This window comes from Rhipicephalus microplus, chromosome 6 (genome assembly GCF_043290135.1).
Source record: "Rhipicephalus microplus isolate Deutch F79 chromosome 6, USDA_Rmic, whole genome shotgun sequence".
Taxonomy (NCBI): Eukaryota; Metazoa; Arthropoda; class Arachnida; order Ixodida; family Ixodidae; genus Rhipicephalus; species Rhipicephalus microplus.
Genome location: NC_134705.1, coordinates 81474263 through 81500404, shown reverse-complemented (window position 1 = coordinate 81500404; position 26142 = coordinate 81474263). Strand labels below are relative to the sequence as shown.

Genomic DNA, 26142 nt, shown 5'->3' with positions numbered 1-26142 from the left:
CGAGGGCATAAAAAGCGAAAGAGTGGACGCCTTTCAGTAGGTTACGGATGCGGTCGACCTCTGTCATGTCACTTTGGGCTCGGCGGCAAACAGCCAGCACGTCCTCAATATAGGATGTATAAGAATTGTGCGTCCCTTGAATGCAGGTGGCGAGTTTCTGTTTGCCTGCTTCAGAGCATCCAGCAGATGTGCCGAAAATCTGCCAGAGTTGCACCTTGAATCTAGTCCAATCGGGAAAGTCACGTTCATGGTTGTAGAACCATGTCTTAGCGACCTCCTTGAGGTAGAAGGCGACGTAGCGCAGTTTCTGGGCCTCGTCCCAATGATTACAAGTGCTTGTTCTGTCGTAATTATCCAGCCACTCGTCGACATACTTTCCGCGAAGGCCGTGAAATACCGAGGGGACACGTTGCGGTGTACTCACAGTGTATTGAGGTTAGCAGGCTGAGCGGGTGTTGCGAAGAAGGCGGCAGGGGGTGGGTCGTTTTGCGCCATCACTGTTGGGAAGCACAGCCGTCGACCAGACCGGAGATCCGGTGGGTACTGGTAGAGCACGAGGACTTTGGAATCACAGCACCCCCACCACTTGTGAGACGACGTCAGGTACGATGAAACGACCGCTGTATTCTCCAGCACAGGCGCGAGAGCCACAAGCAGCGAAGACCGCGCGTCTAACGATGATGATGACTACAATGGTTTTTGCTTTGATTTTACAATGATGACTACAATGCTTCAAAAAGAACAAGAAAAAAAAGAAAAAGACAAAAGACAAACAAACGAGAATCACGCGTGTCTTTTCTCTTTTAAAGGCAATATTTGACGCTGTGATGAATGGGCGACGTGGTCTCGCTCATACCCTATGTTTATTCTATTCTGTTGAAAAGCCATAAATGTCAAAATTCACAATTTGTTTTATGGTCCAGGGAAGTTCCGTAAACTTTCAAAGACTTCATGGAGGAGTGTAGCAGTCCAGTTAACGCAGGAGTTCTGGTGGGCATGGCTGACTGTGGCGCTCTGGAGAAGATAATCGCGTCCTGCACAACTACACTGACCGTGACACGGCTTCAGCAGCTGCGAAGAACGAACAAAGTTGGACGTCCTTGTTGCATCGGCAGCTCGGATGTCGTCGGGGTTGTATTTCGCGTCGTGCATTGTGAAATCCCGATGCCTCTTGCGTGCGTGCTCCTCGACAGATTGTAACAGAGTGCTGGAGTGCTTACGGTTTGCAAGTAATGCTTCCGCGTCTTTCTCGCCGTTTACTGTGGTGTTGCAGTGGTTGCAATAGCAGGCGCAGGGAGCGTCTCTGGCGACTTTACTACGTGCGAAAGTGTCTGACGTCTTCAAATGGCCTTTGGTTTGGAGATCTTAGTTTTCGATGTTCTTCAATTGGTGAACGCGCTTTCGTTGAATTTTGCGTTCATCGATGCCTTTGTTGCAGTCTCTCTTATGGTCGCATGTGTTTGTGGACTTCGCTTTGCTTGCTTTGCTGATGTTGATCAGGAGATGACTGTAGTGGAGCCCCTTTCGGAATTGGGCACTCACTTTTTTCTCAAGGTATACTTCGTAAACAGCTGATGCATAGTGAGCTGGTGTCTTGCTGGTCGGTCATAGTTGGTAGTGCGTCATCATTGCTAAAATGCTCTTCAGAGGATCGGGTAAAGTGGTCCAGTATGAACGCTTCTGATAGACAGCTGCGTGCGAGGTTTGATGTTTGTATTACTACTGCATTCTTTCGGTACTTGGATTGCTGAGCTCTGGATGAGGATACCACAAGTTACGTGTCATTACTAGGCTCAACCTGCACAGTCTGCTGAGCCATAGAAATAAAGTCTTGTGATAAGAAACACGTTTTCGAGTCGTCATGGCGGGGTTGGGTAGTTTCTCGATGCGTCGACAGTTCGCTTATCGTGGACACGGTGCCATTACAAGGCAAACGGTGAGCGTTTGGTTTATTTGCACTTGAGGAGCCTCGTAATGAAAAACCGGGCGGTGTACCGTGCATGCAAGACGAAGAATGATGAGTATCAGGTGGGTGAATAACGTCTCCTGTCACACGCTGGAGTGACGACATTAAAACTAACGACTTTCGTGCAGAAGAGAAACCCGATGTAAAGCTATGTGTCTTGACAAAAGCGCGAGGACAGTGCCGGCTGAGAGCAATTGTGTCCAGATGGTCGGTAATAGAGAAGTCCTTGTCGTAGTCATTGAAACGGGTACTCATCTCTTTTATCTTTTGCCAGGATTTCTTGTTGTCCAAGATGTGGGTAAGGTAAAATTTGAATGCCTCGCCAGTCACGTAGTCGCTAAAGTTTGTAACCAACTCTCATTCCGACCATGATGCACTGGTAGCGTGGAGCTCGAACAGGTCGAACCAGTCCTGTACTGGTTCATTGTCCGCTGCTCCGATGTACTTGGGGATGGGAAGGTCAGTCGATGGTTCTGACATGATGCTGGTCGATGCGCAATGCTAGGCGCTCGTATGGTAGTTCATGTGTGGTTAGCGTGTCTTGCGGAGAACCTTGTCGATGATGTGCGACTGATGAAGGGGCTAGCAGGTCTCCATCCTGTTGACTCGTGTGACGCTATGATGAATAGGCGACGTGATCTGGCTCACAGCCCATGTGTATTCCATCATGCACTTCTTCCTTTTCTGCCTCTACCAACCATCGCTTCATACGTCACAGATATTCTTTCTTGGGGGCCTTTGATGCAAAAATTTTGGTCTGTCTGCCTGTCTGTCTGTACATTTGCATGTTTGTCCACTCTTAACGGTACCGGGTACTTGAAGCGGTCGACGCCATCTGCAGCGCCGCGTCGAAGAGCATCGAACGCGAATAACGTGTTCGATCCTCTTTGACGCGTTATTCGAAGGTCGTAGGTTCAATTCCTGCTCCCGGCTGGTTATTTTTTCACCCGCTTTTCTTTCTTCTTATTTACATTTCATTTGTTTTAATAGCTTCCCTTGTACATTCCTTGGCATTATTGTCTGTTAGATTCACTCATTATTATTGTGTCAAAACACGGAAAAACAAGCCCTTAGGTATACAGTTCTTTCCCTTATATATATATATATATATATATATATATATATATGAGATATAACAGACAGTAATGCCAAGGAATGTACAGGGGAAGTTATTAACATTAATGGAATGTAAATAAGAAGAAAGAAAAGTGGATGAAAAAATTACCAACTGTAAGTTGTAATTTTTTCATCCACTTTTCTTTCTTCTTATTTACATTCCATTAATGTTAATAACTTCCCCTGTACATTCCTTGGCATTACTGTCTGTTATATCTCATTATTATTGTGTTAAAAACACGGAAAAACGAGCCCTTAGGTATACACTTCTTTCCCTTATTTCATTGAACGAGGGTCTCGTACTGGCAGACTTGGTGTGTTTAGGTTGTATAAGAGGGACAACTAATCAGCTGCCCGCTCATAATAAGTTCACGTGCTACGTGACGCCAAACATGCGCATAAGAGTGTTTTCACACTCGTTGTTTGGCTTATAGATGGCGCTGACTGTTGCTCCTACTTCTAAATTCACAGATAAACCCAAAAAAGTGGATGGAGGGAGTGCCGCTGTAATAGCTCAGTGGTTAGAGCATCGAACGCGTAATTCGAAGGTCGTAGGTTCGGTTCCTGCTTACAGTTGGTAATTTTTTCATCCTCTTTTCTTTCTTCTTATTTACATTCCATTAATGTTAATAACTTTCCCTGTACATTCCTTGGCATTACTGTCTGTTATATCTCATTATTATTGTGTTAAAAACACGGAAAAACGAGCCCTTAGGTATACACTTCTTTCCCTTATATATATATATATATATATATATATATATATATATATATATATATATATATATATATATATATATATATATAGGCCCTCTACTTCGGCGTCTCTCATAATTATGGGGTAGTTTTGGGATGGTAAACCTAACATATCAATCCAATCACTGGATAACTTCGTTTGATCAACTTTAACAATATCTAGCTAATCATTCAAAAATCTCTCACACCAACTAAGAGATATATAGACGAAAGCAATTACTGCTATAGCTACAGTACTTCATAAAGCGTAAAACGCTCAAAATTTGTCTTAATAGTGATTGGGTTTATAGCTTTCTTTAGTATGTCTAGGAAATGCACAAAAACACTGAACATTGCTGTTTGCGTTATGTAAGATGCAAGAAAAGGTTGAAATGGGAAGTAGGCGTCTAGTGTCCTATTACATTCAACTTACCTGCATAAAGCGTACGGTTATATGCTTCAATGTAAGAAAATTGTTGCACGGTATCTTCCGGTGACTCTACAGTACAGTCCCCACAACTGGCGTGTACGGCTTGATAGCTCAGGTACAGAAACATGGGCTGCATATATAAAAGTAGACATGTCGTGACTGTTACTTTGTCGGAGTTCTGATGCGCTGTTGCTGACACGAAGGTCACAAGTTTGATGCAGGCGTGGCAGTCGCGTTTAGACATAAGGCAATGCCAGCGATTCTTGTACTGTGTTTTGTAAGTGTACGTTAGAGAACAACATATGTTCGTATTTTCCCAAGCCCACCACTATGGTGTCTCTCACAACCACATCGTGATCTCGATACATTAAATTGCAAAGAAACAGACTCCTTGCGTATTAGGAAAGTACAATTTCACAATTTGGAAAACACGTACACTCCTACTACGACACAACGCTTGGCAAGCGCGAAAACGCATGAAAAGAAAAATGGGTGTAGACGCCTTTTTTCTCACTTTGGTACCACTTTTTTTCAGCCTCGCATTTCTTTCGCACATCCTTGCAATACTCTACCATGCAAAGCTATGATATGCTCGGAGCTGTTTGAAACGCACTTCTCGTTGCATACCTCTTGTTGTGCCTGCTGTACTCCACATGTATATAATATGGTCTCTCGCCTCATCCCTTTGTCCACACCCAACTATGAGTGCATCACAGAATATATAATGTTTTACCCTAGTCCCTCTTCATTGTCCGGTTCTCATTCACACATTTCTCGTTTTGAACTTCCCTGAGCGTATACTGTGGTATGCTTTACATCGCTATGCTATCTATAGAAATTCTAGAATGAACGTAGATAATTTCTGAGGGCTCGTTCGTTTGCCACAAAAAAAAACCTAATGAAAACTTGCAGATAATGAAGCCAAGGAGGTGAGGTCCCCCTGAAGCCGCGTTTGTTAGGCTTTTTTCCTTCACCCAGCTCCACTGACTACTTTGTTGCACATGTGCGTAAATAGAAAACAGTAAATAAAAAATACACCAAGAAGGGAATACGGGGCGTCAATTGAACTGTTTGAAGCGTATTGCGGTCTTTGAAATTTAGATGTGGAGAAAGTAAAATGCATGAAGAGACAACTTCCTGGTGGCAAGTTAACGAGAGATCTTATTGACACACACTTTCTGTCTGGGCTTATTCCGACCCAGTTTTTTGCTTGAAAATTATCAAGAAAACGTAACTAAGACTTTTTCAAGCGATGCAATTGTGGTTCAGCTAGAAAGTCTCGTTTTTCACTCAGATTGACTGTGTTGTAAAACACAGATCGTTTAATAATTACGTGCTACTGACATGTACCTTTCTAGTGTCGTGGGCAACGATGATACGCCTTGCTTCATCGGTGAAGGCATGCGTGGAATATGTGCCGTTGAGGTCAATGACAGCTTTCATTTCGCTACCAATGTTGCGCCAGAAATCCAGTCCACAGTTCCCGTCCTGGAAAGTTGGTTCTAGTACATATGAGCGAACATTAGACCGATGTGCAGGAAAAAATTGGAAGCATACTCGGGATTATCAAAATATTGTTTTTGTTGAGGAAACCTATGGTACCTGATAGCCAGTAGGGTACGCTAAGTTTACTTGCCTGTCTTATAGATTTTAGTTTTTTAGATGAAATAAAAGATAGACTATGGAGTTGTTGTCACCGTTACTTGGCGGTAGCCACACTTTTCCGTTTGATTCTTACAAATAAAAAGTAAAAAACTTCACATATAGACATATAAAGTTTCACATAGGTGAGTGCAAAAGTTTTCCTATGTGCAGAACAAACACGTAGGTCCACGTTTACTTTTAACTTAGTCCACTTAGTAGTGCTCACAAGTTTTTGTTTCTTCGAAGACTCGTTACAGCACCTCATTGCCTTGCCATTCGTTTTAGATGGCCGTGGGCCGAGTATTTTACCTAACGGCTGCTGGGGATCTGGCTTATGAAGTTCCTGTTCGAGTCGCCTTCGGTGTGTGTCGTGTTCCGGACAGTCAAGCAAGAGGTGATAGATATCCTCATCGTCGTGGCCGATTGAACATGCTGGCGATGTTGCACACTGAATACGAAAAATGAAATGCTTTGTGTAAGCAGTTCCGAGTCTGAGGCGATGTATGAGGGTGTTAATACGCCTTGGGAGACGACGGTTTAATCGGCATTCAAGATTAGGGTCAACTGCATATAAGATCACTTCCTTTGTTTTGCCTGTGAACCAAGTAGACAAGCATAATTCACGTTTTGTTGTTTTTAAAATTGTATTTACATCGTACTGAGTTACAGGAATGAGGCGCGTTTACGTGGAATGATGAGCGGTTTTTGCCGACTCATCTGTCATTTCATTTCCGTTGATTCCGCAGTGACTTAGAACCCACTGAAGTACCACTCGATGATTCGACTTCATAGCTTCCGAAAGATCTTTTAATATAGCGTATACTATGCGCACAGAAATTAGCCTTCAAGTAGCACACCTGCAAGATTTGAGTCTTGCGATATAAGGACTAAAAGTTGTGTAATTTGGTAGCTGTTTACTTGAAGTTTTATTTATACTCAGGCATTTTAGTTGACTGCGAAATTATCCAGGCAAGACGACAGACGCAAAATGACTGCAAACTTTGCGACAAGCACTCGACAAAAGCGCTACTACTGCTGATCAGGCGCATTTCATACCCTCAAACGTGCCCTTTCTGAGGTGAATACTACCCGCTCATTTAGAACCAGATTGTCTGCTGGCCCTTATGACTGACTGTTACAACACACCGTGAGAAGCTCTTCTGAAGCGGAAGGTAAACGGCAGCATTGCCATCGGGTATATTAGAAAAGGAGCCACATTTCAAGCTAAATGTGGACAAATTAACCAAGCTACTTTTTTTATCGCCAAATTTTTATTGCCAATTAGATCAAAACGGGCGTTTTCAGTGGAAATATTATACACTAATATCACTGTCATATGCAAAAACATACAAACACGAGCATATTACGACGGTATTTTGTGCCGTGTAAGAAAATTTGAAAAATAAACATCATGATACCGTGCCATCAAGATGCACTATTACAAAATAATGTAATGAGATGAATGAATAGCCTAATTAGGATATCGTCTTTTCTGCTCTGCAAGGGGCATTTCATGTGAACAGACACCCCTTAACAACACCTAACGTTTAAGTAAAAGATAAGACGGCGAGCTTGCCCACGTAGCGGTAAATAAGTCAAAACTCATAAGGCTCGCAGTCGTCGTGTGCTCATTCGTGTCATGTACGATTGGGTGTTACAGTTGCTGATGGGATGCAGACGCATCTATCGGACTTGTCACGTTCGTACTATGAATTTGTAACTTTTGTCAGAGCGCGTGCTCGGCTGATAAATAAGACAAAATCTTGCTCACTGGCGTCGTTAAACGACGTAGATGACATAAACTCACCTTTTGGGCCGAGTGGTTGTAATAGTACTCCAAACCGTTGTAGTATCCGAAAAATGTGTCGAAACCACGCCCAGTTGGCGTGTACTCGAGGCTTTTGTATCCAAGGTGCCACTGCGCAACAAACGAAAAGCTCTGACTAGGAAATGTTGACAGTGGATAACTAGTGCACATGATACACAGTCAGCGCATGACAGCAAGGTAGGAGGATATTTATAAAAGATGCTAACCCAAACAGCCGCTTCAACTTTCATTATACTTCTAGGACAGGCAAGAAACGCTATGCGGGGTTGAAAGCTGACATCAGCAGGTTGAGTTCAACCATTTCTCAGACTTTTACAGAATTGACATTGTCTCAATACAAAAAACAAATGATAGCATTATAACTCCACAAAGAAAGGATGACAGTTTTGTCGCTGGTGTAATAATCAGTGAACGTTGCGATATCTAACCACGGCAAGGAAAACAGTATCACGTGCACCAATTAATCTCACTCAATTACTGCAAACAGCCAATATCAGAAGGTTCACATCCTTTTCTGTTGAAGTGATGTGGTGAAGTTCGTGAGTTGAAGTGCTCAAGTCCTAATCGTTATTAGTTACCTCACCCAACTCCGTTACTCTGACGTGACGCGACATCTCGATGCCAACAACAACAAAATATCAACTAGGATAGGCTAAAACTCTACACAGTATGAACATTAATCTTGATGGCCAAGCAGCTTTGCAAATGGAGCTTGTAGGGGGAAGAGACCCCAAAAATAAAATTATCGCGGCAAATTATATCAACAGAGCTTCGACAAAGCATTGTTTTTATGGAAACCTGTAACTTTCATCGAAAAATTGTTTTACCAAAAAAATTGAAAGCAGCAGCTGGTTGCAAGATGTCTATGATGTTCTGGGATATCCAAGAATCGTTATTTCAATACTACAGATAATATTGCTCTCACACAATTACCATTATGGTACACAAACTGCATTACTGATGACGACGTACTCGAATAACATCCACGCTCCGGCCTCAGTGGCTATATTTCTGGCTACTGGCAGTAAGTGGGTCCTCGCGACTATGTTAGGGCATCATCTCTTGACTATGACAGCAAGCAACTTCAATGCAAGAAAGCAGGCGTGACCCACGCACTGTCTGTCTGTCTATCTATCTATCTATCTATCTATCTATCTATCTATCTATCTATCTATCTATCTATCTATCTATCTATCTATCTATCTATCTATCTATCTATCTATCTATCTATCTATCTATCTATCTATCTATCTATCTATCTATCTATCTATCTATCTATCTATCTGTCTGTCTGTCTGTCTGTCTGTCTGTCTGTCTGTCTGTCTGTCTGTCTGTCTGTCTGTCTGTCTGTCTGTCTGTCTGTCTGTCTGTCTGTCTAGCCGCCTACGACGTTTAGCTTTCCTGACTGTTTCGATGAAGGTGTCAATACCAAATTTGGTATGTCATACCAAGACTGTATGACGACCTTAAGCAACAAGTGATAACATAAAACTCATTACATGTTTGTCATGAATGTCAATATTTACATTTCATGGTCTTGCTGCTCTAGCGGTGGTTTCGTTCGCATGATATATAGCAAAACTGGTATGGTAATACATGACTGTACGGTGAACATTAGAGAGAGACCCGAAAGTCACGACATACATGTCATGTAGATTATGAATGAGTACACGCCATGCTCATCCTGCACTCGTGGTCGTTTTGCTAGCTTCACATATACAAAATTTAGTATTACGGGACGTGAAAGGATGACGAAAGTTTATGGTGCAACATGATAATCATGATTTGATTGATTGATATGTGGGGTTTAACGTCTCAAAACCACTATATGATTATGAGAGACGCCGTAGTGGAGGGCTCCGGAAATTTAGACCACCTGGGGTTCTTTGCCGTGCACCCAAATCTGAGCACACGGGCCAACAACATTTCCGCCTCCATCGGGAATGCAGCCGCCGCAGACGGGATTCGAACCCGCGCCCTGCGGGTCAGCAGCCGAGTACCTTAGCCACTAGACAACCGCAGCGGGGCATGATAATCATGAAATGCGGGTCATTAGAATATGACTACCAGCCACGTTCACGATGCACTTGCTGCCGTTTTGCCAGCTTAACGTTTACGAGATTCAGTATTACGTGAGGCAAACGATCGACGAAGGTAGGTGACACGTACAAACGTGATAATCACGACATGCGTGTCATGTAAACATGACTACTTACTACGCTCATAGCGTGCTCGCAGCCGTTTCGCTAGTCCCACATATGGCTAACTTGGTATCACGTGACGTGAATAGACCAAGAAAGTAAATTACATGCTAAACAATATAATCATGGCATAGAAGTTGTGTGCGACATCATTTACGTCGACGTCGTAACGTTGTGCTGATTTTAAAGTGGCATATAAGTATATAATGAGGGAGGACCAGCCTTCGTCATTCGTGCTTCGCATATCATCGATTCCAAGTGTAGGTAGATTCTGTCAATTTTTTATATTTCTAGCCAATATTGTGCCCATCATGCCAGTCTGAATGGACATTAAGGTCAAAATACAGATGTGTTGAGATAGGAAGGTCACCAATGTCATTTTAACCTGTATGTTAAAGAGCGGGAAAGCAATACGTAACTTTTCTTTTCGAATTTAGCGAGTAAATCTGCAGACTTCACGTCATGGATTTTAAGGTGTATTGTTGGTGTTTTTCATCTATTGGCTCAAGCAAGTTTTCTGAACTTGGCAAGTTAACTCTACTCACAGGACAATGTACTGTCATCACTAATTGTGAGAGACACCAGCTCGGAGGCATTGTTTGGGCAAAGAAAGAGTGAGCCCACTGTTGATGGTACCCAGAACGAGTCTGGTCGATACGGCCTGCGATTTGTGTGCAATTCAATATAAATAAAAGTTTTAATGTATTTGTTAGCACAATGAAATCAGCTCCTGTGTGGACTGTTTTCAGTACCTCACCAAAACTTTTTTTTGGTAAGTTGGTTGATTGTCAGGCGAGAGATTACCAATGCGAACATGCTCCCGCAAAAGAGATGACAAGCACACTTGACTTGCAAAAGTTTTTTTTTTCTAATGGTCGAATCAAACACACTCTACATGCCAGAGTGAAAAAAATAACAAGGAGAAAGAAATACGTAACAAGGTTTTTAGCGGCAAGGACGCAAAAAGCCAGCCAGAATCGTCAAACGTTACCAAAGATTTTTTTTTCAATCTAGGACCCAACAGCCGCATGCAGCTGATGAAGCTCGCTTCAAACATCACAAAACGGGGAGGAGGGTGACGCACTTCTTATCAAGTCTCTTAATAAAATGATACTTTCAGTACTGTCATCGCTCCTGCATAGAATAGTCGGCCATTTAAAACGGGCCACACATCCTGTGAACTTACCAATATGCTCAACTAAGTGTGCGTACTTGTCATCGAGCTTTTGGCGTTTTTGTGGGTGTTCCTCAAAACAGTCATTGACACAGCTTCCGGTCTCTCCAACGTAGAACATATTGCATCGCATGAGAATGGAATGCATTCCTCCAGTGGAACACTTAATGAACAGCGCTGTATGCTTCGCTCGCATTCACGTTTACTGGAGTTGCAAAGAGGTGGGCACAAGTTTCCCCGCCCATTGGTGGCAGAGAAACACATAGCAACCACGTGTCTACTTGTCACCTTCTAGAAGTTGTGGTAAAGCTTATAAACATGTGACACGACCCCATGCCTAAAAGTCTCCCGGTGTCCCTCTGTCATCGCATGTTCCATTCCCGGTTTACCTTTGAAAGCGAGGGTTTCAGAAACACCAGTAAAGACCCATTTGGAGAACACTGCAACCGAAAGATGGCATACTTGATTTTCAAAGCTGCGCATCCTTTTTGAAAGCAGGCCCCAGGCACATCAACGCTATAGTTCTCCTAATACTATTATAATGCGCTGAGTCAAGCGGGGCATTGGGTAGTAGCCAGAGCAGGCATGTATATTGCAACGCTATTTTTAAGTATAAAACTGCCACACCGAACGCTTGGGGAGCCTGTACATAAAACGCAAGTCAAGTTCATAAGTCAAGTTCATAAAACGCAAGTCAAGTTTAAAAACAGATCAAACATTACATACTGTATAAGAGTCTGCAAAGTCGGGCTTTTTTTTGAAGAACGCTCAAGCTGATCAACATACCTAAACTATTTTATAAGAAGAGCTCATCATTTCAAACTACTTCTGGAGTCTTGCCAGCCTCGACAGAGGAATAGTCACGCCTTACACGGCTTACAGAAGACCCTATGCGTAAGACATCGCTTTGCAAAAACAACTGTTTGTAAAACACAATAAAAGTAGACTTTAAATAAAACTGCAGCAAAAACAAAAAGTTATCAAAAGACAAGGTGGCTGAATCCTGAGAAGACACGTCACCGTGATCTTGTATGCATTCTTCCGCAGTTACCAACAGTTTCTTCAACTGAACGGCAACTCTTGGTTGGAATAGGATACAGCTCCTCCGCTCTAGTTTGTTTTTCTTTCGCGCGTTAACTTCTGTCTACGTTTTCTCACATTCCCTTCCCCACACTTAGTGTAGGCTAAGAAACCTGATACTGCAATTCTGGTTAACCTCCCTACCTTTTTTTCAAATAAGATTTGCATGCGACGACGTCCAAGGCGGCAGAACTCGCGGCTCTGCGTAATGCACAGGAACTCATCGTTTCTGAAGAAAGCCCAAGTAATGGGCTACTTTCTGACTCGAAACCAGCGTCACAGTGCCTGCGGTCAGTTCTCTGGCGCGGATGCCTTGACCAGGTGGCATATCAGGCCACGAACCTTCCCAACCTCTTAATACAAAAAGGCTGTGACATTGACTTTCGGTGGTTACCTGGACATTGTGGTATGAGCAAAATAATTTCCAAAATTATGCTGCTCACGCGTTTCAATTCCACTTTAAAAAACGGACGCGGCCTGACAGAATCGTCAACTGCCCCACAGTCTCACACTGACTGAGGGAAATACACCAAACTTACGCAGCACCAGACTACATGAACTTGAACCTTCATTACAACTCCGACCTTCATCCGGCCTACAATGACGTGAATCTTTGCTTCCCTGTCACCTTTGTCTTGGAGTTGCTTTCATGGAAGCATATACATCGGTAATCGGAATGACTGACAGTGCGGCATGCAATGTTTGCGGCATTTACGAAAATATTCGTGTCACTTTCCTTCATATTCCTCGCAGAGACAACTACATGCCACCGCATTGCGACAACTGGACGAGCGGCCACTTTCTGTGCAGGTGTTATTACAGCACCGTCCACGGCTCTCAACAGCTTACAAGGCATTGAAAGCCCTCTTGTGTTTTTTGAGCGCTAGTGATTTTTGTGAACGCCTTTCACTTGCGGTTGAGGTCTACAGGCTGCAGTGACTTTACTCTCACTCTCTTCCTCCTCCTTCTTTTTACTTCCCCAGTGCAGAATAGCCAACCGGGGGCCGGATTCACAAAACCTACTTACGAAAACATTTTTGCGCAATAGAAATTTTGTTGCGTAAGTCGATTCACGAAACGAAAAAACGTCGTAAGAGGCCATCGTTGTCACATCGGCCGCTGCAATAAAGCGCGCTGTGACTGCTCGGGAACATGTCAGCGATGGTGATGCAGTTTCTATATTTGCTTACGTCACCGAAAAGTGCTGGTAAGTGGATTCGCGAAGCAAAATTGTGCGTAAAAACAGCGTGGCCGAGAAAAAATCCTCAAAGTGGTCCGGACCACTCTTAGGAACAATGTGGCTACTTAGACCCTGCTGCCACGGCGGTATACTTTGGCACCCTGGCTGGTTTTGAGTTAATTCACGCTCATGAAGGGCTGCCTGATGACTGCTGGTGCGTTTTTATTTTTTTCGGCGCTTTGAGTTTTGTGTGTTATTTCCCTTGTACGCATGGATGGTGTTGACAACCACCGTCGTCAAATAAGTTCGAAGTCGCAGTAATTGAAGAATTCTATTGGGCGTCAATGGCGTAAAGTTATGCATGTAAGATTTGTGGTTGGATGAAAACCAATGTGATACGTGAATGGTCGGCGCATTCGAACACGGCATGGCATAGGATCAACCTTATTTTTTATGTTGCTTTGTTGCGCCCCATCTCATCCAATTAAAAGTGCGACTCGAGATCCTTGCCTCATTGGTGGAAATTACCACCAAAGAGGTTAATGGAAGCACATTCCTTGCACCCTATTGGAATTAAAATGATAGGAAGATTTTAGTGAGTGGTTCATAAAGCTTGTGCTCTAGTGTACTTTCATTGGCTCTAACTGTCCGATGGGTGCGATCTTTGAAATACAGCGGTCGATACACTTTGGGACGATCTGAAACAAAGCGTACTTTGTAAACCGAAGCGTATTAGGGGTGCGCGTGATTACGCATGGAACTAGAAACAAATCATGCATTTTCACTGTCACTGTTCAGACACCGATATAGACCGTGATAATATGGCCAGCAGTCAGATTAAAACGACCCTAGTAACTTTGTATGAAACCAAAGATATGCAAACCCTCGCGATTCTGGAGCAAACCTTGGCTGAATTCAGCCCTGCGTCAATTACCAGCCATTTAACTTGGCGCACGAACATCATTCAAAGGTAGAGCAAGCCACTGACATGTATTTTGTGTGACGCAGCGGCCACTTCACCTGAGAATAATAGCGTTGCGAAGGCGAATGTCCTATCGCATGCTCTGATCGAAGCAGACGACAAACGCGAGCAGACGACGGCTTGGCCTACGGGCACAGCTTGTGATTGGTTGTGAAGCAATACCTTTTACTTCTGCTCACTCCTTGACGTTACCAAAACACTTCTTTCATCTGGCAAGCCGGTCGTGTTCGTCATATCACCCCTCTCGCACATAGGAGCAAATTTTGTCATGCCGTGAAAATAGCGCAAGTACTTTCTAAGAGCTCTCTTACGTGCTGCGCAGTTGTCGAAACCAACATGGCGTGGTAAACAGCATATCGGTCGGTGCGACTTTCAGCAAACGCTTCTCGCATGAGTTGCTTCAGCGTTCGACCGGATGTGTTGTGATTACGGCAGCTCTTTCGGTGCGTGTAAGCAGTACGGAAAGATGCGGCAGTGCAATGGTGTACGGTGAAGCGCAGCGAAGCCAGTGCGTCGGTGTGGTTATCAAGCGGGGATCGGTGTCGGTGTATCGACGGCAACTAGCACTCGAGAAGCCTGCAATGTGTGTTTGTGTGCCGATAACAGTTCGTTTGCTTGACTTTCCAGTGTCTCTATTGGGTGCTGCGCGACATTTCGTATTGACAGCGTTTTGGCACGTTACTTGAGTGACCCCAAGTACGTACGGGTATGAACTACGCGCTGTGTTCGGTTCTTGCTTCGCCACTGGTTAGCCCGTACGTACGCTTCTATTTTCTTGAGAACAATATAGTGTTCTGGAATGAAACGATGTTCGTTGTGAACAGTGGTGCTGTGTTGACGTTCCAAGACTTGTGAACAAGCTGTGCTCGTGTGACCGAAAATTGAAAGACAGCGTTCATAACTGTTTGGCCCTGCGACGTTGTGGTGGAGGAGCTTGGTGCTTTTGTTTGTTATCTCGTCAATTTTCCTTTTTGTGATAATCATAGTCCTAGCGCTTTGATGTGATGAACCAAAGCTGCGAGATGCTACATTATGTAGTGGATCGTGTTATATTGGAAGCGCGCCTAGACTGTTCTTCGGTAACAACTTGAGAGTTATATGTGGCAGCGAGAGGCCGTGAACGTCAAGCTTCCCTCCGGCCCGCATAAAGAGCAAAAATTTCACCGGTGCCTTGCTTTGGATAAAGTTGTAGGCCAATACCGCCTAACTACAGGTTTCCGAGTTCGTCTGGCCATAGTTTTACACGGAACTAGAGCCTTCACAATAGCCGGTCATGGCGGGTTCTTACACTTTATCAATCGACGTGCACGCCTGGTTAGCCCTTCATTGCTGTCATCGGCAGTTTTCAGTTTGCAGATGCCCTTTGCCTGTTGGCCGTAGGGCACACTTGGTTCCTCGTGACACCGACGGCTACTAAATGCTGCCATCAGTGAGTTCACCTTGCAGAACTAAATTTCACCGGTACTATAATTCATGCAGTACTATAACATGTGCAAGTTTTTGAGCCCATCAGTTGTAATGTTTCCTTATGGTAAGTTGAAGCATGAAAAATTTAGTACTACTGTTATATACATACATATATTATGGAGCAAATACATCAGAAGATTTTGTGATTTGATACAAGTGAGCTCTTGTTTGATTATGAGGTTGGGCCTGTCGATTTGCCACGTTTGATAGTTGAAAAGTTAATTTGAATTTGTTTTCCAGAAGTCAGGTCGCACTTTAGAAATTTATGTTACTTTGGAAGATTGGTTCTATAGACGATTACCACTGTGGTAGCGCTATACTTCACTAGGACATATATAACGCAGTACGTAAATCTTACATGAAGCTTTAGTTTATTTCAAAGTGATTATAGCAGATTTTGGTCACTTTGACGAAGAGATAGCTTCGTCAAAGAAGTATTAGAAGTGAGTGCTTTTATTGATTGTTTCTAAATATCTCGTTTTTGGCTCTTAACAGATCGCGGAGATTGGCTTGTTAAGGTCCTGTGTTGCATCGGTTGTACACACTGGCACATCAATCCTCATCATGACTCGGAGCACCTGTACAAAAATAGGAAGAAAACGTGCTCCCTAACTGTGCAAGTCTATGTCACTGCTGGGACTGTTATCATTCAGCGGATGTGGCCTGGAAGCATGCATGGCAGCCTCATCTGGAAAGACTGCGGTCTGCTTGGGAGCTTCGAGGGCACGAAACTGCCCAACGGCTGGCTGCAAGGTTAGTTTTTCTTTAATGCATACGATTAAGTGAACACCGCTTACTGTGCACAAATTGAAAATCCAAGCATGGTTGTTTGCAGTGGATACCAGTATTATTCTCACACATAATTCTTATTCAGAATTTATAGAATGAAATAGCTAGATAATTGAGAATGTTGAAAGTTAAAAGCCTGCAGCTGATGAATGAAACTCCAATTACCTGAGACTCAAGAGCTGGTGCTCTTAAACGAGCACAAATACTTTGATTCCTTATTGAGCTCTCGAGCTTGTGACTCCCTCTGTAGATCGAGTGTTCTGGAAGGAAATAGCAAGTGGATGAAAATCGCCCGGCTGTTCACAACTTGCAAGGAGAAAGACCTATTGAACAAGCCTCAGATGACATAGGGCCAGTAACTGCATCTTTTGCTTCATGTAGCTTTTACCTTCTCAGTGATGTGGCTTGTTGTGTTTCAGCCGAATGTGTTCACCACAATCGCATATTGATATATATTTTTCTACAAATTGTACTTGACCTAAGTATGCATTGTGGATCTCTAAAGGTGACGTTCAGTGTGTTTCAAAGCCATGGCTCTTCATCTGTCTGTGGCTAGCCTACTTCAGCAGCAGTGCGATGCAGCCAGCACACATGAAAGCCAAGTCATAGAGCGCTCCTTTGGTGTTCTGTGCAGGACGCAGCATATCCATCCAGCAAGAGACTGGTATCAACAATAATGGTGAGTGCTGGTCGCACCTATAGGAGCCCATTGTGTTTGTTGCGTATGATTATTTCCCCTGATGAAGTGCATTTTTGAAAGGTTTTCTTCTTTTAGAATAATAGATGTCAGCAACAAGCACACTCATAATCCACAAGTGCTTTGTGTCCTCTAGACTGCCCATTTGCTCCTATACGCAGTATGGTGAGCTGGCTATGTTAGACAGCCTTAAAGTTATGAATATTGGCTGTTGTGTTGTAATGCAGTCTAACTTGTGTTTCTTAGTGAACTTATTTGTGGTCTGGTTCTCGCCCCTAATGTAAAGTCAAAATAGAAGAAACTTTATCGGCTTTTTATGCCTGGCAGAAGTTTCATGCCTTTATCTATAACATTGTAGTTTTGCTCTTGTATCATAAGAAAATATATTTTCAGTCTTCACTGTTTGTGTGTGTGTTGAGGCTTGTCATTGGCTTCTGAAAATACGACATCTGTAAATATGAGCACATAATTAACAACTCTACTTTCTTGCATGTAGCATGGTTGTAACAATGATCTGTATTTTTCTAAGTTGCAGCACTAACTAGGGATCCAGTGCTCCACGGTCATGTACAGTGTATCAAGAACAGAGCACAGAAAACCAACAAGTATAAACGCACTGCCAGTGACTGTTCTCCTGCTCAAAGTTTACGACAGCAGAAAGAGCACATTGTGATGTCAGGAGCAGTTTGAATTGTATACGTAGTAACATTCTGTGCAGCTACTGCTGAACTTCTTAGCAGTGAATCATTCAGCAGTTTCTTCGCATGCACTCCAAATTATTTAAATTTTGCATGAAAGATGCCAAACTATGTCACTAATTTAAAGGCTGCTGTAGTGTTAGTGGGCAAATATTTTCGAGCTGAAGTTTTTAACATGCGTGTTAAGTGCCTGCATGTCTCTGCATTTACCTGTCATAAATCACAGCATCCATGGTCGACAATGGTAACGGTGTTTGCATTCTTTGTAGTACAAGAAGTAAAGCCTTGGATGGGGTAATTTTGTACTTAGTCGATGTATTCCTTCAGTCTACACTCATTGGTATAGCACCAATGATGCCATGAGTGTGTAAGCTCTGGGAAGTGAATCTATGTGAATTATTATATTTGGAAGGAAGAGGATGATCACTACTTCTAGTATATCTCAGCAGTAGATTTTAGTGCTTGTATATTGTTATCCCACTGCCTGTTCGTCCTTCAACAGTCTACTTATCTGTTTCTAATGTGTAAGTGTAAGCTATTTAATGCATACTTTGCTCGGATAGGTTTGTTCATAATGTAAACTTGTACAATGCAAGTGACTTATCATCTGTGCAGCTTTACTTAGACTAGAAATGAAGTATCTATTTTAATTTATATGTAGCTATAGCATGCATTTACGTATCTTTTTCTAGGTGCCTGTACGATTGTTTAACCCTACAAAGGTACTGGTATACTCTAATATTGAAGGTGGCATCTTAAAATACTTTGTTAGAGAAGTAATAATGTGTTTATAACCATTATTACTATTCTCAGATGAGCTGTGAAAACTCTATGGAAATGTATTTACATATTTCTAACTGTGTGAAGGTAATTCTTCTTATGTTCTTTCATTGTGGCCCCTGTTTCATACAAATGACGCATAATTCCTTTGCAGTGGCAAAGTATTAGTTGCGATTTTACACATACGTGCTGAACAACATCGCAGTTGAGGCCAGCAGCAAGACATACATGCAGTGCACTGGAGCATCACCTCACATAATTAGTGTGCAGTGTTTACCCACCAGTAAACTGAATATTTTTCAAGCAGACTAATAGACAGCTGTATGAGAACTGTGTTGATGTGCAAACTTTGAAGTCTTCTTGAGGAGTGTTTTCCATCATTTTAGTCCAAGTGAACTAGCTACCCAAGACCACAACTGGTGGAATGGTGGTGGTTTCCTCTCTCGAAAACCGCTCCTACCAGCTGCCTCAATGTTAGCATGGGGTGAATTCAGGAACTGGAAAAATAATTGGTCTTTGTTTTCTTTGCCGAAAGAGACACTTCCCCCAATGAACCACCCCGATGGGCCAGAATTGAAACTTTTAGCTAAATAAAGTTGATTCTACTTTTGAGAAGTGTTTTTTGGAAATGAAATGGCGCCTATAGCTGTCAATATAAACACTGTTTGCACCAAGGAGCTTAGTAGCTTATATTTGTATTTATCATGCATTGTCTATTATTTCTTTGCTTGGTGCCAACTTTCAGCCCAAGTGTCCTAACATACTTTGTTAGTGTGTTGTGAATGAGTCAAGCTATGTAAATAAACAGAGTGATATTGCAGACATGTACAAAATATTGATGCCCAGCCCTTTTCTTTAGCCTGACATTGTCAAGGGCTTTATTCTTGTGTTTCTTATCAAAACTGCTTGTCACTGGGCAGCAGCAGAAACTATGCATCAAGCATTTGCGAGATGGTTCGAGAAACACCATGTTCAGACATAAGAGTGCTGGTGGATTTCTCTCGTAAGTTACTTTCTGTATATTCAAAATGACTGTATTAGAATTGTTGTTTTATAGCCATTCATTTTAATATTTACATCTGAGTGTATGTATGTATGTATGTATGTATGTATGTATGTATGTATGTATGTATGTATGTATGTATGTATGTATGTATGTATGTATGTATGTATGTATGTATGTATGTATGTATGTATGCATGCATGCATGTATGTATGTATGTATGTATGTATGTATGTATGTATGTATGTATGTATGTATGTATGTATGTATGTATGTATGTATGTATGTATGTATGTATGTATGTATGTGTGTGTGTGTGTGTGTGTGTGTGTGTGTGTGTGTGTGTGTGTGTGTGTGTGTGTGTGTGTGTGTGTGTGTGTGTGTGTGTGTGTGTGTGTGTGTGTGTGTGTGTGTGTGTGTGTGTGTGTGTGTGTGTGTGTGTGTGTGTGTGTGTGTGTGTGTGTGTGTGTGTGTGGATGTGTGTGTGTGTGTGTGTATGTATGTATGTATGTATGTATTTTTTAAATGAGAATCCGCTTATCATTGGTGAGTAAGTTTGGTAATAATTTGGCTGAAGTCGTTTCTAGTTCTTTTTTCTTCTGAGCCATTATACATTTCAATTTGTTTTGTACTGCATAAAAATAAATGTAACCTTACACAAAATATGCGTGTTCGAAGAAGTTGTTTCATTTGCCAACCTACAATCATGGGCAAGAAATTGGGTAAAATGGAACGAACCTGCGAAGATTAGCTTAGAGGTAGCTACTCTACATGGCATATCTTGTACACATATCGTTGGTCGAATATGTCGATTTCAAGATATCATTTTTAATCAGAAAAGGCAAGTTATCCCTCGTGGTTGTGTATGAGAGTGATATTTATGCATATTGCAATACCGGTTGTCAATTACAATTACGGTCACAAACCCAGTCAAGCTGAATACACGAATTTCGTCCATGCACCTTTTATCTGCACGGAAACTGTTGTTAATAAAAAAATAAACTTCGGTTAAAAATTTTTTTCTAGTAACCAAAAGCAGAGTATCTCTCTATGACGTAAATCAAATTACCATAGCTCTGTTCCATTCTTGACAATAGGGGACCCTCGCAGCAGAACTCGATTAACTGCTATAGTTCATTTTAACCATTGACAGCGACATTACACTGAAGCGTGCTACATGACAGTTAGCGCGAGTGAAGACACAAACTAACCACTTTGTTTGTGTCTGCTCTAACTGTCCGTGCTCTTTGTTCTTGCTGCATGTGATGATGCCCACCAAATTAGCCCGAAAGCGTGTCCCAACAAAGGCAGACAACTTGGCCGCAAGCAATTAGGTCGCTGCACGTGAACATTTTCTTCAAAATAACATGACGACTGATCGCTGATCGAATATCCAAACACGTAAAAAGTAATATACCAGGTATGATCTTGGTATTTCAGCACTGGGCACTTTAGCGAAAAAGAGAGGATGGAAGGAAAAATTATGAACCCTGAGTTATGTAATTTATGAAGGAGCACGGCATAGCGCTTTTGGGTCAAAAGCGGAGTGAAAGAAGAAAGCCACTTTCTCAAACAAATTTGTACCCGCTGCTACGCATGATCTCAGGCCGGGCAACCTCTTAAAAAAAGTGATCGGTGACACTGCAGATCGAACCCAGAACCTCCTAGAGCGTAGCTGAGCGCTGTAGCCGCTCGTCCATTGCAGCTCTGCTTGCATTCATTATATTGCTGATACATCTTCAATGTTTCGAATGACGCCAGATGCAAAAACGTGTGGTGAAACTTGGTCAAAAATAGAAAAAATAGTTGTAATGCGTTACTAGAATATAGCAACCGCCACGTGTGGCTGTATAACCGAGCACTATTTATCTTGTACATTGCTGTCATGATGTTGGGATAGCCGGCTCTAACGCACGCTGCCTTCTCATAGTTTGCCAAATATAAATAAAAAACTAGAAATATATATCGGCCGGCGACAACGCTAATCAACTATTATGAATTCACTGTCACTAGTGTCACTTTCACTAGATGAATACTCAGTTTCTTTCCATTATCGTTATTTAAAGAAAATTTAGCTCATTAAGTCACAACTCCCCTAGTTAGCATTGATTTTGTCACATCTAAAGACAGTCGCACTTCATCTCGCTTTATGTGTGGCTGTCGCTCCCATAGAATGCGTACTCCACTTTTTTATGTTCTCCAAGCATCCGACGCCGCTTTGCGGAAACTTTCCTTGACGTCTGCTGCGCCAGAAAGTTGTCCTTATTATCTATCGATTTCAAGCATTCGCGAAGCCGAAACGAGAGTCTCTCTCTCTCTCTCTCTTCGTCCTTTTCGGACGTGTGGTAACGTCTCTCGACTTTAAGACTCGAATACACGTCTTTTGCTTTGTTTGCTCACTCAAACAACGCTGGACGAAATATTTGCACCGTGTTTTGTGAAAAGCATTAGCACGGAAACACCTCCCGACGAGTCTCCCTCGTTTTACGTAGACACATATCTAAGCTTAAGCGTATGCACGTTCTCGCATTCCGGCTTTATAAAAATGCTGATGTGCATGAAACCAGCGAAATACCACTGACAACTTCATTTGATTACTGCTGTTCTCTATTTCTGCAGAATTTGTCCGCAGGCACAAAAGTCGCTCCTGTGTCTTGTAATAAGAATATTGTAAGAAAGGCAACCTTTTACGTCTAGGTACAAAACAGCCTTACCTTCACCGCTATACCGTGCTCGATTACACCGGATTAGTTGAGTAGCAGCGCAGCTTTATTGAAATGTAAGGTAACTGGTCGTGTTAAACAGGGGAAGACATTTGAGGCACATTTTCAAACATTGGAAGCATAGATTTATGCGTGGTTTCATTGACGTGGTGCACCTGGAGTGTTGTTTACTTATACTTGGCGAGATAGTGCATGCATTGCTCGATGGCCTAAGGCCATTGAGGAAATTCTTTTTTAGCTATAGTCGCTGATGAAAGGCGAGTGCTTGGCTTTGCACAGCACACCAAAATGTCTATTGCAACGTACGCGGCATGTCGTAAGCGCTGTAGCAGATGCTCGGGGAACTTAAACTTAGACGCAGCAAATCATTGGCTATCATCGTATACTCTCGATGCTGGACGCTTTGCGTGCTACCTTGATATTATCGGCACACACTTCTTTCTTTCCTCTTCGTTTCATCAGCTATTGTGTGTCCTTCTCGCCCTCTTAAGTGCCGAATAAGTTAAGTTCGTACCTGCGCTATAGTAATCCCTCCAGATAAGAGAATTTTTTTGGCTAAGAAAATGCGTAACTATAAGAAAGCTTTGTGAATTCGGCCCCGGATATATTTCTGCATAACGCCCTGCCTTCTCCCTTTCTGTCTGCTGCCTTGCTCCTATCCTCTTTCTTTCTCTTTGGTCGACACAGAATATAAGAAAGCTTGCATGCCTACTTAAATATCATAAGAAATTTCCTGATTGCGTTGTACAAACCTTGCCCCGCCGCGGTGGTCTAGTGACTAAGGTACTCGGCTGCTGACCTGCAGATCGCGAGTTCAAATGCCGGCGGGGGCGGCTGCATTTTCGATGGAGGCGGAAATGTTATAGGCCCGTGTGCTCAGATTTGAGCGCACGTTAATGAACCTCGGGTGGTCGAAATTTCCGGAGCCCTCAACTACGGCATCTCTTATAATCATATGGTGGTTCTGGGATGTTAAACACCACATATCAAACAATCAATGAATCATGGAACAAGCCTTGTGACTCCAGTGGTTTTCTTTTACGATAAATGGGTCACCGATCACGAGCATTTTGAGTTAATTGTACGAGAATTGGCTGACATTCCTCTGCCATGATCCCGCTTCAATAAGTAAGGCTCTAAACAGAAGTTCCTGCTTATGAGTCTTGACGCAGTAACTCCTTCGCTCATCAGTCAAGCACACTTTAACATGTGCGTGCAAGGTGACATGGTGGCTTTGCGAGAGCCTAGATTTGTTGCGTGGTGGTCCACATGAAGAAATACCGTTGTTTGATGTGGTCTATAGGTGTCTGTACGCCCCCCAAAACGTCTTTACCGTACGTGATGGTGCTGGAGTCATACTTAATGGGAGCGTATCTTCGAATTTAATTCAGTTTGGTGGCCAAGCACAAGCCAACGATGGAACGAGGTAGTACATCTAGGACGCAGTCCCTGCAACAGCACCTCGTCCGGGCGTTAAGCCCGTGTGTGATGCTTGAACCGCACATCGTGATTACATATTGTGATGCAGCGGTGAAAATTACCGTGGGGGTCATATGCGTGGGTCCAAAGTACATTCGCCTGATTGTGTGCAGTGTAGAATGTTCGGTGGTGGGGGCGATACGACGCTACAACGCGTCTCCCTGGGCTAGACCATTCTCGGATCCCCATGGCTGCCTGTTTTGAAATTCATCAGGCACCAGTGATTGCATTTGAGATTATTCTTGTTTCTATACCTCTATCAACTGCTATATTTTTATGAAGCTGGCTGAAGATATGTTTTTCTTACCTGACAACAATGAACTTTCTACTTCTAAGCTGCAGTAGTAACCGCGTGAAGCATCCAGTGAGTTGAGTGACAGGAGAAGCCGATTACAGTGACGCCTGATAGAGTGTATCGCTGGATTACCTGAAGATTTTAAGGCGCAGAACACTTTAAGGGCTCGGCTTGCCGACGTATGGAATAGCCAACAACTAACATTTGCAAAGCTGAAATTGTAAAATATTTCGGAAACATGGCTCACTCCTGCGGGTCATAAGAGAGTGCGCTAACAGCCCATCGAGTGAGCACAAGTACTTCCCCTGCACCGCCTCTATGTTGGCGCTACGTGAATTCATGTGATGGGGAAAACAAGCTGAGTGAACTCGTTGCAGACGACGGGAATCTCAACTGCCGTAACAAGCATCATGTCGCAAAAGCACGGCGAAAATTCGCGCACATGTCGAACAGTACGCTTGTTAATCAATATAACAACATTCTACCAGTGCCTGGGAAGCCCTATGTGCTGACCTCAAACACTGACGTCATTCGCGCTTTCGTAAACACTCTAGTCAGAACTTCCTGAACGAAAATCGCTCCATGCCTATGCTACGCACTATCTCATGTCTCAGAGTAGTGTAGCTGTCATAATTTTTCTAATGACTTCCGAAGTTTAATTCAGAAGGAAGGCCTGTGGAGTGAATCGGTCATTGATTTTACAAGTTTCAATGTGAGATTAGCGAAATCACCGTGCATTTTGCTGCCTTTTTCGAATCGGCTCCTTCGACGCCAGGTCATCCGGGCTCTTTCCGGTGCCGCGGCACGCGATCGGTCAGATAGGGGGAAAAATAGCCTTCGTAGCCCACGACACATCTGCTTTTTTGTGCCAATTTGGAATACTGCTTCGTTTTCTGCTTTTGGGGAGTTCAATTCCGGTATGGAGGTGTGGAACCTGTTTGTCAACTTTCTCTGCGCCTATTTGTGGAGAGCTTGCTGTTCACTGACAGTTTAGAATTAGTGAAGCCTTCACTCTACGAATTTTTGGGCCGCACCTCATCTATTAAAAAAAGCTCGCCGTAATTCATGACACGTCGCGTACATCGGTGCGACGTTTCTCCAAGTAACTTCACATATAATCACGCTAACGCCAACCACAAGAGTGAAATAAGATTTGTGAAAGTAGGTGGCAGAAGAGTTTGTAGAAATGATTCGACTCAAAAGAAGTTAGGAGCTTTGCAATGTCATTTTTTTATATGGCAATGACTGAATAGTGCCTAATTGCTTTTTTTGGTGGTCCACAGAGCGTCAGACAAATGCAGAGCACGATACATGAATACACGAATATACGAGATTTCTTGCGCTGTCACACCTCTCTGCTTTCCTTGCGGCCTGCAGAGCCTACGTATGTATCTCACCTTTCCTATCATGTGAGTGCTGTATCCAAGTCTCTTTAGCCACTGCGGTAGCACCTCGAAGTGGAGTGGGAGGGCGGCCTTCGATGCACCATTCAAAGGCAAATAGTTCATACCTGGGGGGGGGGGAAGGGTAGAAACAAGTAAGATGAGAAAGAGAGAGAGAGACATCAACACGTAAAATACAAGAGGTTAGCCATAAGCCTAGGAAAAACTTGTTTTACATGTGTGACCGAGGCCGAAACTATTGGAAGGGAGCTTGTTGACTTAAGATACATGTCGTGCCACCCAATTAATCGACAAACAGATACCCAAACTTCACTTCAAAAGTGGAAATCATCGCAAGATTTGATAGCGAAATACCGGCTATTCAAAGAAGCAACTGTTTCCATGTGCACAAGTCCTGTATATACCCCTGCGTTTTTCAAGTGCGTCCTTGTTTGCGTAGCGCGTAGCAAGTTTCCATCTGCGTGCCGTTTTT

General features: G+C 43.0%; 1 protein-coding gene across 1 annotated transcript in view; it reads right to left on the bottom strand.

Annotated features, from left to right (window-relative positions):
* The window catches only part of LOC119167568 (arylsulfatase B), a 77761-nt gene that overhangs the window by 21517 nt on the left and 30102 nt on the right, over positions 1–26142 (bottom strand). Inside the window, exons 4-7 of the mRNA XM_037419074.2 lie at positions 25665–25777; positions 7699–7809; positions 5598–5735; positions 4251–4377 (exon numbers count right to left, since the gene is read on the bottom strand). Of these exons, the coding sequence (XP_037274971.2) occupies positions 4251–4377; positions 5598–5735; positions 7699–7809; positions 25665–25777 (489 nt within the window). The remainder of the gene's footprint in view (positions 1–4250; positions 4378–5597; positions 5736–7698; positions 7810–25664; positions 25778–26142) is intronic.